Source organism: Octodon degus, unplaced genomic scaffold (assembly GCF_000260255.1).
Source record: "Octodon degus isolate 3935 unplaced genomic scaffold, OctDeg1.0 scaffold00017, whole genome shotgun sequence".
NCBI lineage: Eukaryota > Metazoa > Chordata > Mammalia > Rodentia > Octodontidae > Octodon > Octodon degus.
This window is the reverse complement of record NW_004524593.1, coordinates 3,912,106-3,929,423: the sequence shown is the minus strand read 5'-3', so window position 1 is coordinate 3,929,423 and position 17,318 is coordinate 3,912,106. Positions and strand designations below refer to the sequence as shown.

Sequence of the window (17,318 nt, the reverse complement as noted above, 5' to 3'; positions counted from 1 at the left end):
TACTGAGAACAGTTGTCAAAATGAAAACATTTGGGTTTAAAGAAAATCTGGTTCCTCTTTAATCTTTATACACCCATTTTCTATAGTTACTATTTCACAAACCTTGTGCTACCCTTTTCCCTGTGCTTCTTGCTAGCCAAAATTGAGCCAACAGTGGCAGTAGCCCAGCCAGTCAACTAAGGGAACTCCTCCCAGACCCTGAAATTTGTCTTTCTTTATTCCAGGCATCCCCACTACAGGCATCCGAAGGTCTGATCAACCCTAGGGAGTTTTGTTGTGCTATTTGGTCTCAGTTTCACCAATGTCTGCTCTGATCTTCATAATTTTCCTCCTTTTGCTTGCTTTGGGATTGGACTGTTCTTGTTTTTCTAGAACCCTGAGCTGCATCAATAGTTTTGTTGTTTTTCTGGGTGTTTTGGTGTGTGTGTGTGTATGTGTGTGTGTGTGTGTGTGTGTGTGGCAGGGGCTCACTATTTTTGCAATGTGTGCATGCCCAGCTATGAACTTTACTCTAGAATTGCTTTCATTGTGTCCCACAGGTTCTTGCATGTTGTACTGGCATTGTCATTTAGTTCTAGAAAGTGTCTTATGTCTTCTTTGATTTCTTCTGTAACCCACTGTTTAGTTAAGAGTGTACTGTTTATTCTCTATGTATTTGCATGACTGAGAAGTTTCTAAATGCTTTAAGAGTTTCAGTATTTGTATCTCCTATTCTTACCCACTATAGTGGATTTTCAGTAAAGCATCATGTATTTTTACACAGTCTTGTGGGGATGAAAAAACAACAATGTATGCTAAAAATTAATTTTCAACCATAGCATCCAAATTTATTTGACTTCTAAAAATAAGTTGAAAAGTGACATCCAATAATATTATGCAATACAAGAATATGAATTTCTCCTAAGCTTTGCTCTTAGTAGCCAGATTGTAAAACATAGTTCTACTTTTCAGTATTTGCTAAACTTTAGAGGGAAGAACAACTGTACTCTGGAAAATATCAGGGAGGTGTTAGGTATAGCAATTCCACAAAAATTACAGATCTTATGCTACAGTAGTACATTAATAATGCAACACATTGAATAATTTATTACAACTGCCCCTTTGGTAGCTTATAAATTTTAGGGCATCTCCTCCTGAAGAACTTTGAACACAATTTTCAACTATACTGCACATTTTTAAAATCGAAATTTATACACCATTCTGTCAATTGCTTATCAAATAAATGCAGCAGTAAATTATTTTCCAGTTTCTAAGTAACCCCCTTGCCAAGTAGTCCTTCATCATTCAAGCCAGGATATTAGCTTAGTCTTTAACCTGACTACTCACATCGTTTTTGTATCATTAATGTGGTTTTCTAAAGTGATGTCCAGTTCTGAACTATAAGAGAAAGTAAAAAAAAAAAAAAAAAAATAGAATATGAGCATTTTAGGAAAAACATCTTAGCTGTTTAAAAGAACAGAAAATATATTAAATAGTTTCTATTTTATAGTCTGAAACATTCTTCCTTAAAAGATTTTATATATTAAAGGATTTAAGTGATACATTATAATTAATTATATGTGTACTCTATACTGTAAAGAGATACCACCTCAATTCAATTAGTTCAACAAAGGTGTGTTCCAGGTAGCTGGGCATGGTGGCCCCGTCTGCAATCTGAGACAGGAGGACTCACTGTGAGCTCAAAGCCAGCCTGGGCTACACAGCAAGACTCTGTCTCCTATCTCCTGCCTAACAAAAAAAAAAAAAAAAAAGCTGTGCTTAAGAAAAAGAGAAGCGCTGTGACAGTTAAATTCCAGTCAACTTTGTGGTTGAATCCACAGTAACTGCAATTTTCTTCATAAATTAGACACATGAAAAAAATTGTTTATATAATGGGATCTCAGAAGGATACACACATGACATTTGTAGGAAAATGGATGCACCTTGAGTGCACACTCTTGAGTGAAATAAATCGGACATACATGTGTAAATTCTGCATCGTTCCTTTGGTGCAAGAAGCCAAAAGTGTATAAATAAGGACCAATATATACAATAGGTACTGTAAAATAGGAAGCAAATGTTCACATGGGGGGAGGTGAGGGGAAATGAAAGAAGGGAAAAGTAAACAAAGAGAAAGAGAGGAAAAAACATGTAAAGCTTTGTAAATGGGAAAGGGAAGAGGGGTTGAAGGGAGGAGAGGGAAATGAGGAAAAAGAAATCAGTTCTATCATGTAGAGGAACAAATTCTCTATGATAAATGTGATTATTATGTGATATTTAAAGTATACTAATACTTTTGATTGAAGTCAACAAATAAAACCTGATTAAAAATAAAAAAAAAAAATAGGGCCTGGGGAGATAGCTCAAGAGAATAAGTGCTTGCCTGGCAAGTACAGGGTCCTAAGTTCAATCCCCAATACTGCAAAAATAAATAAATAATAGGATCTCTGGAATTGGAAGGTAACTCAGTGATAAGACTCTCGCTTAGCATTTGTGAGGCTCTATATTTTATCCCTAATTCAGCAAATAATAATAGTGATGTTGACAATAGAGCCTGAGAAAGTTAGTAAAAATGAGAAGCTCAATTATTTGACTCTCAGTTAGGCTTATTACTTGTGAAATATGTTCCCTTTAAGAGAAAAGAGAGGATGGCCCTGGAAGAGCCACCCAAAAAGAATCAGACTGCTTTGTCTAAAGGAGCTGTTGTCTATGACCTTGAGAAGTGCACCTTTCCTTCCCTTGGCAAAACACTGCAAACTACCTTGATGCTCATAGAGAACGGTGGCAAACTACAATTTCCTTTAGGTCTTGAAGGGGTGGCTATCTGGTTTCAAGTGGGACAAAGTAAGGGTCTTCTGAAAGCAGCGCTTTTGGAGAGTACCATTTTTCTTAGAGGCATGATTATTTGGGGCAACTTGACATCTCATTTGTTAGAAATTGGGGGAGAGAGTGTGTCAAAGGTCCCTGAAGCTCATCTTTAGCATCACCACTGCTACGTGACCCTCTTCTGCCTTTGCCTAGTCTCCATTGCCCTGTCCTGCTCCTCCACTTCAGCCACAAGTACACACAGGCCTGAACGAGCTGTGCACAGAGACCTAGCAGAGACACCCAGAGACGTGAGCAGTACAGGCAGCCTCCACCACCTTCTCTAGACTTGCCTCTACTCTGTTCAGTGTGTTAAGTCTCTTTCTCTCCTTGTTCTAGACATGACTTTCAACACTTCTCAAATTTCTCGAAAAGCAGGAAAAGATGTTTGGGTAAAAGTCTGAATAGCTCTTCAATTTTTAAAGGAAGATCCTGAAGCTGGGAGATAGCTCAGCAGTCTAAGCACCTGCCTGGCAAGCACAAGGACCTGAGTTCAAACCTGGAATGCTGTGCCAGGCCTAAAACCAGGCATGGTGGTGCACGCCTGTAATCCCAGTGCTGAGGTGGCTGAGCCAAGAGGATTACTAGGAGTCTGTAGCAAGATCCTGTACCAATTATAATAATAATAAAATAAAATAAAGTTCCTGAAGTCTCTTGTTTTATCTTAATAGTTGATGCAAATTTGCTATCCTACTCATAATGTTTATTTTAATTTAAATGTTTCAAATAAACTTAATAGTTGAAATATCTTCAAGTAAAACTAATGCTCTAGGAAGAGGCCCATGAGCAGTGTGTGGCTCCACACACCTCCCTCCAGCATAGCATCCACCCATCCAAAGGGAAGGCATAGACACAGATGTCTAGATCTGCGCGTGCTGTGTAGCCCTCCTTATTCTTAATCCCAAAGACCCTTCCTTTAGAAACTAAACACTCAGGAGAGAGAATGGAAAGGGAGAAAATTAGGTGGGGCAAAATGATAGACTTCAAAACTATTCTGTAGCTTTAATTTCTAAGTAAGTCAGATGAGCATTATCTCAATTTGACCAAATAATGAGTTGCAGTGAGAAGTGGCTTTTCCTACTGCCTGCATTTCACTTCTTGACCTCACAATTTAGTTTAGCTGTGCAGTTTAACAGTCACAATTAGAAAAATGTGCTCCAGTTGCCGTGTTTGTTACCTTATCTTTTTTCTTCTGCACTTGTTCTTTCTTGACTGTGTGCAAACCAGGGTTGACTGTGGTAAATCAAACACGGGCATTAAACAAAAAAAAAAAAATTAGGAATTTAAGGGTAAAGGCAGCGGGAGAATATGTTGAGACACTGATTTTCTTTGTAAGGCTCCCTTTTCCCTTCCTCTTTTCAAATAAGTTTCCTTCTTTCCTTCCTTAGAGGTTTCTAATAGGCACCCAAAACTCCAACCCAAGAGCTGACAAAATCAAATAGGAATAGGCACAAACGGTGAGACAGGCTCGCTGCATCGCTGCCTGAAGGTAAGTGGAGTGGGGAGGGGACCGTGGCGAACAGGAGAATCTGCCCCTCCCCAGAAATTGTCTTACACTCAGCTAATTCTCACTAACGCTTGAGCTGAGTGTTGGCAGACCTCACTTCTCATGAGAACTTCAAAATCTGCACTTTTAAAATGCTAAAGCTTCTATCCCATGTGGCAAATGGTTTAAAATGTAAATAATATATATGTGTATGGGGATGAAACCCAATCTATACTGGCTTGCTCCAGTGTGAAGGCTCACCATTTGTGACTTTCCTCTAAACCTATGGAGAATACAGGGACCTATTTCTCTCAAACTAAAAAATAATTCCAAAACAAAACTATCATAGGTACAAATTATCATAGGTACAAATTCCCTATGAGAAATGTGATTATTATGTATATATGTATATAATATATCTAAAATATACTGATAAACAAAGTTTGAAAAAAAAAATCCAAAGGAGCTGTTGAAAGTGAGAGGTCCAAGAGTCAAGACCAGTAGGAACTTGTTCCCTGCTTCCTGGCCATGCTTCTGACCTCTGATTCAATAGCCCTCCAAGTGCCCCAAGGCCCTACTTCTCCAGCCTTGCCACAGACCGACCCCTGAAATCCAAAGTGTTTTGGGAACAAAAATTCAGCAGACCTTGAGAGATGGTGTGTGCTGGGGCAATGGTCATTTCACTGACACCAGCTTAGACAATGCCCAAAAGCAGAGGGACTTCCCTAAATCATAGAGCTGCACATGGCCCCAGAAGAGCAGATAGAATGTGAGCCGTAAGAATGTCTGATGTCCAACTTGTTGCTAGGGAAATCTAATTACTTCATGCCTGTCTATCCTCCTCACAAGGGCATAAGCCTCGCTGGGCTTTCCCACCAACTAGCGCTTGGCATGGTGTGTTAGCGCACAGTAGAGTTGCAACACTGGAGAATTACACAAATAAGAAATGGTGAGATGTAAAATTTTAACAGAATCTTTGTGCATATAATGAGAAATCAGTGAAATCCTCCTCCCAAATTAACAATTCACTAAGAATTTCATAATATCTAAACTACCAGGCAGGTGAGTTGGAAATACTGAGATGATGTAGACTAGAATTACAAATATGGCAATTCTGTGTATTCAAGTTAGGGCGCAGGGAGAGCTTGGCAAGGGAAGGCTACTGAACAGCGAATGAAATGCTTCATAACACAATACATGAAGGTGGGTGCTAATAAACAATGAGCCACATCAGCTACCTAAAGCAAGTCATCTGACTTGCGGCTGTGACTGTAGTTTGGAATACTCACTGAGTTTCAGTCAGGCTCCATATTCCCCTCTGAAAGCCAACCAGTTCCCCACATCTGGCCCACCATAGAACTGCCTGTCCTCTCCCACATTCTTACACTGGCCCCACAGTTCTGTGCGTCTCCAGGGCAGGAAGAGAGTGCAGCTCAGAAACTGCTTTCCTCTGTCAAATATATGGAGGAAGGATATAAAAGAAGCCCCCATAAATCTGAGCATCTAGAAGTCTCTGACAACCTCTCAGAAGCAATGTGTCAACCATTTGGGGCCTGAAAACAGGGACTAAGGATAAACTCACACAGTGCTCTCCTAAATCACTTTCTCACATTAAGAGAACTTCCCATGCACTGAAGTCCCTTCTCAATGGCTTCCCTATTACTACAAGGTTATCCCTTACCTATGCCACTGATATGATCAACTGTGGCAGGCCCCGATGCTTGGATTATCAGCAGCTTGCTTATATCTACAGTTCCCTGAATCTAAAGGAAAAAATAAAATTAGTTAAAAGGGCATTATTTATGGAGGCTGAGACAGGAGGATCACTATAAGTCCAAAAGAGCATTATTTGATCCCAAAACCGGCTGCTTCTTAATTTTTCCAAAGAATATAAAGAAGCCAAAACCTAAAACTGGTCTCCAACCTAAAACTTGTCCCTTTGTTGGGCCAGCAAATTGCGCTTTGCTCATTGTACTTGTAGACAACAGAATTGAATGTCTGTGACTTACTCAAACTGCACTGAAAATTCCCAGCTTGGAAGGAAGAGAATTCCCCAGAAAACAATGAATTATTTTTATTCCTCCACTGAAGGTTAAGGCTTCAAGACCCAGCCCTTCTAAAGTGGCAGAAACTGTCTTCGTTTCTTAGAGCTTTTTCTCCATAAGCCACAAAATCTGTGTCCCAGAATGCAGGTAACAGGTGAGAAGTAATTACAGCTACCATTTCTGAATACCATTTAGTCCTCCCAATTAGCCTACTGAAATGGCAGCTGTCATCATCCCTAATTTGTGGAGGAAAAAAACTGAAGATCAGCAAGGGCGAGCATCGGCCCATCCACACTGGTGCACCTGGGTCGCAGGGCACCAGGGTCAGGTTCAGACCCATGTTTGCCTGACCCAAATCTTAGTTTGCATAAGAAAGCAGATGGTTGATTCTGCTCCTCTTTCCCCCTGGCCTCTCATCCCCACCTGTCACTTCAAAGCCTCTGAATTACTGAAAGGTACAAAGTAAGAATGCTATAAAATGGGGAAAATAACTTACCACCTTTTCTAGGCCATAAAATTTCATTTACACAGCTTAAACAGGAAGGAATTATCTCTCCCAAGAAACTTATTACCTGATCAAAGAGGCATCAACACTCTCACAGCCTCTTGATCCCTGGTGGGCCCCTAACCCTAAACCTAACCCTTCCAGCATCCAAGACCCAAAACATGGAAGCCCGGCCCATTAGGGCCCCTGCTTCTAGTTTCTTTCCCCACACCCTGTTTTGTCATAGGTCAGTGGTGGTGAACCTATGGCACGCATGCTAGAGCAGGCTGTTTTTATCACTGACAGCTCTAAAAGGTTCACTATCACTGCCCTAAGTATATACATTTCCTCATCCTTACTTGCAGAGATGGGGGATGAGGAAACCCAAGGCCTAGTACATACTATCAAGACGCATCCATTGACCCTAGTGTGACAACAAAGTCAGCACTCAACAGATCTCTCATCAACCAATTTAGAAACTTCCAGAGCTCCAGGAGCACAGAGCAGCATTGTTTTGGTGTGAATTTGAAAACATGCACTGTACCCCCTCCTTCCTCTGTGAAGACAGCCTCCCATCAAGGCAAAAAGTTTAGCAAGTAGTGAGCAGGCAGATCCTCCCCTCTGTGTCACACCCTTGTGAGGGGCACTGGTACCAACACAGGGCCCCGTTCCATGTTTACTTTTTTGTTCAGGGTAGGTAAGGACTGAAAGGTCTTTCCAGGTTAGATTTCTTTTTGATATGGTTGAATGATGTTTGTTTTGTTTACTCTTATTTATTGGATTTATTTTCTTCTAAAGTCTTATAATTTCACCTTTTAATTTTTAATTGCTATGTAATAACTGTACATTTTTGTGAGGTACAACAGGACATTTCCATACATGCATAAACTGTATGTAAATGGTCAGACCAGGGCAACTGGTGAATCCATCAACTCAAACGTTTATCATTTCTTCATATAAGAACATTCCAAATTCTACCAGCTTTTTTGTGTTACACAATTAATTGCTGTCATTTAACTTTTAAAGGCACTTACAGACACCACGAAAAGAAAATGATCCGGGTAGAAATGATGCCTCTTACCTGCTCACAGGTTTTAGGTATAATGTAAGGTGCAGGATACGGATCCTCCGTAGCACTATTAATCACACAGCCGTAAACAATAATAACAAATTTCATGGTCGAGGTATTAATAGTCATTTCAGTATAGATCGGCAAGCTCTCCACATATGCGCATTTGTTCATCACACACTTCTGAAAATCTAAGTGCTACAATGAAATTACATTTCTTTCTGTAGATCATACAAGCTGACACATGGTATGGAGATGAAAATAAAGCAGTGATCTATCTTAATTCTTTGATGATGTCACAAGTCATATTGGCCCTGGTACCAACAGACATAATTTGTTTAAAGGTTGGAATGGCTCTGACAGGTTTCCAAATTTAGTGGTTCCAGTGGTGGTAGATGTGGCTGCCCACACTGATTTCTGACTGTTCCCTCGGCTGCAGCATGGTGGTCAGCTCTGCCTGGGTGGTTCTTATTTACACCAAAGCAGGCTTCATAGGTTCATGGGTTTTCTCTGGCAGTAAGCCACTTCACAGTTAAGCAAACAACAACAAAAAGCCAAAATTACAGTACACTGAGTCCGAATGGTACTTTGAGGCTGAGAATCACAGACCTTATTCATTTGTTTATTTACTTGCTTGCTTATTGGAATCACAAACATTAGAGCTGAAGGGGAGCTGTTATGGACTGATTAACTGACTGACTGATTGGTTGGCTGGTTGGTTGGTTGATTCTTCCCTACCACCAAAGTTCTCATGTTGAAATCCTGACCCTCAGTGCCTCAGAATATTACTTTATCTGGAAATACGGTCAGTCCAGGTGCAATGAGATAAGAGGGACCCTAACTCAGAATAACTAATGTTCTCATTGACAGGTAAAATCTGGAGATGGATTTGCATACAGGGAGAAGACTTGGAAGCAGCCTTCTACAAGCCAGCAGGGAGTCCTGCACCAGATTTTCCCTCACAGATATCTTATCTTAGATTTTGCATTTCTGGCCCAGTATGTGGTACTTTTAGATCAGAATGTGGCACTTCATGACAGCTGCACTAGGAAATTAACCGTGGCGCTTAGTGGTCAACACTACAGTAGGAATGAGCTGGACCGGGCCTGACAGAGGCCACCAGCCCCATCTGAATATCTGTGTCCCTGGGTACTAGTCACTGATGAGCAAATCAGACTCCCACTTGCTGAGAGTACAAGCTCAGCTGGGCCACCAGGAACACAAGAAAATTAGTGAACTTTTTATCTAGAAGTTTGCAATCAGGAAAATATAGGAAATAAGCTGTTCATCTTTGAAATTGCATGTGTACTTGGAGTTTGTGACTTGGGGTAGGAATAGTACAAGTTGGTGTTTGAGAATTCTAAAGTCTTTACTGGCTAGTTCCTTCATGAAAAGACTAAAGAAAATAAGCCACATCATTGAATACAGTCTGGGGAATAATATCAGGGGCATAAGGACATTATTAGTTTTTAATGTTTTATATCTTTATATATTTTACATCTTTATATCTTTATAAAGATTTATATCTTTTATGTGACTTTTGAGTCACATGTGTTTCCACTGGTCCTACTTCTCTCCAAGGCAAAAGGTAAGAAAATAGCCTTAATCTCTGTACATTCCCACTAAAATAAAGCCAGTTGGCCTATATGACATGCCAACTTGTGTGTATGTGTGTGTGTGTGTGTGTGTGTGTGTGTGTGTGTGTTTCTGAGACAGAGTTTCTTTATGCAGTTTAGGGTGGCCTCGAACTCACTTTGTAGCCCAGTATGGCCTCAGACTCAGCAGTCCTCCTACCTCAGCCTCCTGAGTGCTAGTATCACAGGCCTGCACCACCAGACACAGCTTTGTGCTTTCTCTAAAATTTATTCATTCATTTGGTTCAGGGTCTCGCTGTACAGCTCAGACTTGTAGTGGTCCTTCTGTCCCAGCCTCCCCAGCACTGGGATTACAGATGTGTGCCACCACACCAGGTTTCAGTGACCAGCACAGAGTGCCTGAGTTTCCAGGGCAAGCTTGGCATGCAGCACCAGGGATTGAACCTGGGTCCTTGTGTTTGCCAGGCAGGTGCTTTACCACTGAGCTATTTCCCCAGCCTTATGCTAACTTTTTAATGAACATTTACATCTAATCCTTCAGTTCAGTGCATACTGTTAAATTTCAAGTCTGTCACTTCCCCAGATTCCAAATTACAGTTGAGATGAGAATCATTAGCTAGGGCACAAATACAGAACTGTAACTTGTGCCAGCCCAGGAACAGACTTGAACCACTACTCTTTGAAGGGAAGGTACATGGAAGAGGGCTTAGTTATCTCAATAAAGATTTTGATATTCTTTTTTGGGGGTACTGGGACTTGAACTCAGGACCTTGTGCTTGCCAGGCAGGCACTTGTGCTGCTGATCCATATCGCCAGCCTCTTTACAAAGATTTTGAAAAGGCTAGAGATTTATGTTAAGGTAGGTATAGTAAACTATACTAAATACCAGGCTGGGTGTTCATTATCTTGTTCTGGTTACTGGTATGCTTGGCTTTGGGGTTATCTTCCTATTTACCATATTTTATATTGTTCTTAAGGAATGAAGGTAGGTAGCCTTGGAAAATTAACTGGGATGAAAGGATTAAGAACATGGAGGAAGTCAGGAAAAAAGAGTAGATAAAATTCTAGCAATCTTATTTTAGAAAAAGAGACACAACATTCCTTTCTAGCTTTATCTGGAAAATACAGAATACATTTTATGAAGAATACAGTAACTAAAAATTCATTCACATTTTAATCATGTAACTTACCTCATCGGCAATAGTTGGTTCAAAATACTGATTAGCAATATGTAGAGCAAAATTAAGCCATATTTTATATTCCAGGGAAGGCCAGAAGATATCAAAGCCTTCATATAAATCCTCCAAAGAGATAAAGAAGGCCTGAAATGAAAAGACACCAAGTCACAGCCAGCTGGATTTGGAACTAAATAAATAAGATGTCTGCCCTTCAGAGAAACTGACTATCGGCTATAACACGCCTGTGATATTCTCCCACTTAAAAGTAACTGTACAGTGGAGAAGTGATTTATTATGTATGAATGATAAAATTTATGGTCCAGTAAAGCTATGAGCATTCATATCAACCTATCAACCATGAATGACAAAATTTATGGTCCAGTGAAGCTATGAGCATTCATATCAACCTTCATCACATATATATATATATATATATATATATATATATATATATGCATATATATGATGGAGGTTGGCATGAGCCCGAAATTTAGGAACCAACCTCTACAAACTTATCTATTTTTATTGTCACATTGAATGAGTCTACAGTAGCAGCTTTTTCAGCATAGCATTTGTTTGTGAATGACCTAACTGGGGAGATAGCTCAGCAGAATAAGAGCTTGCTTGGCAAGCACAAGGTCCTGAGTTCAATTCCCGGTACCACAAAAAAAAAAAAAAGAATACCAGCTTTGGAAGACCTAACTGAAGAAGACCATGTTCAGAATTCAAGTTAAATGAACCTTAATGAATTCATTCAGCCTTGTGACTAAGCTCAGTCCTTCCATCCTCTTCCAGAAAGGAAATGGCATGAGACTGATTAAACAACAATCCCTTCTGCCACACACACCTCCAAGCTTCTAAATCCTGTCCTGCTGTAGCTAATGCCACCCCCACACATGTTGAGGGCTTTAGCAAACCAGTAAGAACTTTGCTTCATTTCTATTTGAATCCTCTACACCTACTAGACTGTCAGACCACTTAGTCATTGGACAGATGTCTTACTTCCCAAGTAAAACATGAAGAAAATTTGAAAACAAACCAGGGCGGGGGAGATAGCTCAGTGGCATAGGTACCTGTCTGACAAACATGGGGTCCTGAGTTCAATCCCCACTACCAGAAGAAAAAAAAAAGAATTGGGATTATACGCCGGTGCCATCACGACTGGTTTCAGTGGCCCACATGGCATATCCAGGGTTCCAGGGCCGGCACAGCATGCAGTTCCATGGCTCAAGCCCGGGCCCATGCACTTGCCAGGCAGAAGCTTAGACCACTGAGCTATCTCACCAGGCCTAATACTCTTTTAAAACACTGCTTTCAGAATGGTGGCCCATTACTGAGCCTTTACACATGCCGGGCAATCGACACAGATACTTTCTAATTTTTAAAACATCAAAACGGAGGTGTTCTATCTATGGAGAAAGGACAGCTCAACACAGTCCTGCACATGAAATACGAAAGCTGCCTTCTTGGCTACTGTACACTGCCTCCCTGGTTGGGTGATCAAATAAACTATCAGAATCCAAAGGAAGAAAATGATGTACTGGCATCCTTATTACTTGAGGAAGGAGTCACTCATAAGCCAGATGAGAGCTACTGCCTTTCTTACTTGTAACGTGGTTTCGCAGATAGCGGTGTATTTAACCTCCTCCTTGAGCAGGCAGCTCAGCTCCCCAAGGACCTGCCCACTTGTGCAGTACTCTGTAAACAGGCTTTCGTCGCCGAAGTCAGGCCTCCGGACACAGTCTATGCCGAAGGTAGGCGATGAGCTATGCAGCTGCCAGGAGGTGACAGGGAGGGATCGAGGGAAGTAAGACAGTAAAACTTCTGCAAATAAACGAGAGGAGCCCCCATATTTCTTTCCAAGGAAAGGTAAAGATTCTTCTAGAATTTGTCAGGTGTAAAGAAAGAGCCACTCCACAAAGCTACGGTTCCTTTTATATCCCAAATCCTTAGGGTAAAGATTTCTTTTTCACACAAACATGGGATGATAGATAGATAGATAGATAGATAGATAGATAGATAGATAGACAGACAGAGATAGAGATATATAGAGATATATAGATATATGGATTAACTGGCATAGCAGATTGCCTTAAGTAATGCTCTTTTAAAAATACAACTTATCTCTTTATATTTCTACCTCCTCTAACGTCTGATGGGTCGAGCATCCCTAATCCAAAAATCTGAAATCTCCAGTGAGTGCCAACATGACACCACAGGAAGAAAAATACCACACCTGACCTCTTACAGCTGGTCTCCACCAACAGTACAGGTGCACTAAAAACATAGTGCACACTTCCATCAGCCTTTAGCTAGAAGGTGTACATGAAGGAAATGTACATGAAGGAAACAAATTTTATTTTTAGATTCCAACCACATTATATCTGTCTGTCTGTCTATTTATCTATCTATATATAGATAGACAGATAGATATAGATATAGATATAGATATCTAAAAATATCCCAAAATCTGGAAAAAAAATCTAAAATCCAAAATACTCTGAGTCCCAAGTATCTTTATTTTTCGGAACCGGGGATTGAACTCAGACCCTTGCGCTTGCCAGGCAAGCACTTATTCTACTGAACCATCTCCCCAGCCCCTTTTTAATTTTTTAAATTTTTTTTTCATTTTTTTCCAAGTATCTTTTGGATAAGAGATGTTCAACTAGTATAGAAGCAACTTAATTATTTTGTTTATCATTCCATCTCCATTTATCTGTTCACCAGAGAATAAGTTTCAAAATGGCAGAGAGTTTTGCCTACATTATGAATTCTGAGCCAACAATGAACAGTATCAACTCTGTGGTAGTATTGTATATGTTTATTAAATAAATGAGTGAATGAAACTGCTCAGAATAGTGCCAGATACTTAGTGTTACATTGTGTTGGTACTATTTCTATCATAACAGTTCATTTTCATATTTTTCAGGTCTGAAAAACTAATTCTAAAGCCAGGAAGACCCCGGGCTTGTCAAATAGCTCAGCGGATTAAAACACCTACAAGCAGGCTCAGGGACCAGGAGTTCGATCCCCAGGCTTGCAGTGCCAGCCCCACCCCTGGGGTGCACTGAGACAGCAATTGAGACTGGGCATGGTGGCACACACCTGTAATCCCAGCTCTTGGGAGGCTGTAAACAGGCAGATCACAACAAGTCTGATCTAGTAGTGAGACCCTAAAAACCCTGTAGACCCTTCCCTAAAATATAATAAATAAATAAATAAAGCCAGGAAGAGGCCAGGCATGGTGGTGCATGCCTGTAATTCCAGCACTTGGGAGGCTGAGGCAATAAGATTGCTGAGTTTGAGGCCAACCTGAGCTACATAAGCAAGTTCAAGGTCAGCCTGTACTGACCCTGTCTCAAAAAAATAAATAAATATATAGAGGCAGAAAGTCAAATAAATTATTTTCTCTATAATAAGGGTTGTCACATAAGACTATCATTATCTAAGATTGGGGCTCATTTCTATGTTCAGCTACCAGTGTACTAGCAGGAAGATAGAAGAGATCCTCCTCACTCTCTTTCTCACCCCCACATTACTTGTCTGACTTGTATTTTCGCTCTTTCCCCTACTCTGTCTTTCTAAGGATCTTGATTTTGCAGCTAAGCCCTCCCCCATTCTTGAACTCTTATGTTCTAATTTAAATCACTCTAAACATTATTTTCCTTACTGAACCTCCTAAAAACTACTGCTTCTCCCCAGGATTGTTGTGAAGAATAAGTAATGACTGCAACATTTTATAAACCATAAACACATTCAGGTGTTAAGATCCTTTCTCTTACTACATCAAGGCCAGCAATGTGCAATACAAATCCTATGGTTGAATACCTCTTATCTTGGTCCTCTAAATGTATACCATTTCTAAGGTCTTATCAATTATTACACTCACTTTAAAATAAATTTTTTAAAAAGACAAGGAAAAAATTAAGATTTCTTGAAAGCAAGTGTTAATATTCAATTATTTGTCCAATCTTGCAAAACTATATCTGTTAATCTGAACAACAGATTTAATGATAAAATAGATAATATAACAATCATTGTTAATTAGCTATTCCTGTTTTAAAAATCTTTCACATATGTAATATTGTATGTTACCCTGTTTGTGTCCTTTTCTATTTGTTTTTACTCTCCAAAATAAAATAAAATAAAATAAGAAAAAAATAAACAATTCAAAAATATGTGTTAATGTAATAAAAAAAATTATTGGGCGGGGAGATCCTTATGCTCACTCTAAACAGGAAAGGTTTAATTTGGCTCATAAAATTACTACTGATTTGACAATTATATATTTCAAAATACTTTTTTTCCTATCTGGATTTGAACTTACTATAGAACCTAGGCTAGCCCCAAATGCATAGCCATCTTCCTGCCTTGCCCCCTCAGGTTCCAGGACTGCAGGCATGCACTACCGTGCCTAACTTATTTCTTTTTTTATGAGCAGAATATATTTACTGGGGGAAAGAAAGCTCCTGTCTGAGAGAGAGACATGAGGGGGGTGCCCAAGTGGGTTGACCCTCCCATGCCTGACTTATTTCAAAATACATTTTAAGTAAAGAATTAATAGTTTCTTACACTCGCCATTCCCGAAATAATTAGGTAGATTCCAAGTGGCATTTCACCTTCCTTACAAATGACATCTCCATAGTCAAAGTAGGCAAGTTTGGATCTTTCCTGGATGGAGAGAAGAAAGAAGAGTCAACACCAAAGTTTCAGACTCTACTTTTCTAAATAGAAACAAGATTTTAAAACTAAAACTGGCTTTAAGTAATATAAAAACACAAACGATAAATAAACTACAACATGCAGCTGTATCACAACTTTTTAAAATAGAGATTAATTATAAATTTTGTGACTAGTACCTAGTACAGTAAATGAAATAAATGCTCAAGAAATGTTTATAGAGTGAATGATTAAGTTAATGAATAAATACAGTTTTGAGCCATCACTGAAGTTTGGACTACAATAGAAAGCTAAACAAATCTCCTGCCTCCAGACCTGTAACTTACATTATGTAGATGCTTGCAATGAGGTAATGAGTTATTACCTTACTCATTAATAGAAGAACTTTTAGGTTGAGAAAAATGTCTTAATACATTGATTTTTGCACTAATTAAACAGACATAAAGTACAATGTTTAAATATATTTTGATGGAGGAAGAGGCCTCACTAAGGCAAACTTGCTGAGCGCCCACAAGGGGCACAGTACAGCTCTGATAGAGACTCCGCTGGAGAGGTGGGCCAGAGCCAGGCCTTGAAAGCTCTTGGGGACTTAAAAATTGAGCTCAGCTTTTCTCAAAACAAGTAAGGAGCCACTGGTAGGATTTTAAAATAATTAGGGTGGCCCTATAATCTCCTTGATCAGAAAATTTGGGACACTACTGAGTTACATGATGTTACAGTACAAGTTCTCATATGTCCTGAGTCTTAATTGACCTTGAAAGGCTAGGGCCAAACTGTTGGCTTTCCTTTCAGCCCTCCTTTTTCTCTAATTTTGGTCTGCAACCTTAGGTTGTTAGCCCTCCAAGTGCTGGGAAGGCTGAAGACAGGAGGATCACTACAAGTCTGAGCTATGTGGTGAGATCCTGTACCAAATACATTTAAATAAAAAAGGTAAAAGAAATCAGATGTTCAAAACATTATAGAGCCCTGATATTTCTTTCTAGAAATCAAGGAAAACATCCTTATTATGTGATGTTAAGGCAAACAATATACTTTATATTTCTTGATGTCTGTATCACAAGGTATTGCACAACCAAACTTGTGGTAGACCAAATACCATGCATTGATGTGGAGTTCTCCTGATTCCAAAAATCAGTTGATGAGAAAATTGTAAATAGTAGTCATTCAAAACTAAAGTAACAAAATTGTAGTCCATGGGTCCCATCCTGTCCCCAAGTGTGTATTTCTTAGCCTGCACAATATTTTCAAAATTTTCATTGGTTGTCAAACATTTTAGTTTGGAAATTTCACCAAAGAAATTGTAATTATTATTTTCTTGGGAAAAGGAAAAAAAAATCTGACCTCAACATTATTAAATCTAATTGTTATTTTCAGTCTTTGCTTTATTTGATCTCTTAGCCTCATTTCACACAATCTAACATTTTCTCTCCCTTGAAAGGAGATGCCACCACAGACTGTTCCTTAGTTCTTTCTGCCAATTTGTCCTCAACTGCCTACCTCTAAATGTTGAGAGTCCCAGGATGTATTACTTGGTTGCCTCCCCTCTATCTACACTTCTTAAATTAGCTCATCAACTGTCATGAGCTTAAATATTACTGAAAACTCCCAGATGTCTTTCTCCAATCTTGGCCTCCGTCTGAATTCAAGTCCTATACCTCAGCTTGAATGTCTAATTCATAACCACACTTGGATGTCTAAAACCTTTCTGAAACTTAATTCTTTTTGAATCAAACTTTTGGCCCCTGTTATATAAATCTTCCCTTTTCTACCTCAGTAAATTGAAACTCTGTTCTACATTCAGATTAAAATCCTAGAGGTTTCTCTCTCCCTCACTCCTTCTTATCCTTTATTCCTCTTTCTCCTTTTTCTCCTTATACTGTTCCTACTCTTCTACTTTCTTATTTTCTCTTTCTCTCTCTGTCTCTCTGTCTCTGTCT

At 39.5% G+C, this 17,318-nt stretch overlaps 1 protein-coding gene across 2 annotated transcripts in view; it reads right to left on the bottom strand.

Annotated features, from left to right (window-relative positions):
• Positions 1 to 830: 830 nt before the first annotated feature.
• Positions 831 to 17,318, bottom strand: part of Slc9c2 (solute carrier family 9 member C2 (putative)) — a 111,129-nt gene continuing 94,641 nt past the window's right edge. For both annotated transcript variants that reach the window (XM_023710345.1, XM_023710346.1), the window contains 7 exons: positions 15,274 to 15,372; positions 12,308 to 12,475; positions 10,714 to 10,845; positions 7,941 to 8,126; positions 6,012 to 6,093; positions 4,022 to 4,077; positions 831 to 1,377 (listed from right to left, as the gene is read on the bottom strand). In XM_023710345.1, the coding sequence (XP_023566113.1) occupies positions 1,342 to 1,377; positions 4,022 to 4,077; positions 6,012 to 6,093; positions 7,941 to 8,126; positions 10,714 to 10,845; positions 12,308 to 12,475; positions 15,274 to 15,372 (759 nt within the window). In that variant the 3' untranslated portion in view covers positions 831 to 1,341. The remainder of the gene's footprint in view (positions 1,378 to 4,021; positions 4,078 to 6,011; positions 6,094 to 7,940; positions 8,127 to 10,713; positions 10,846 to 12,307; positions 12,476 to 15,273; positions 15,373 to 17,318) is intronic.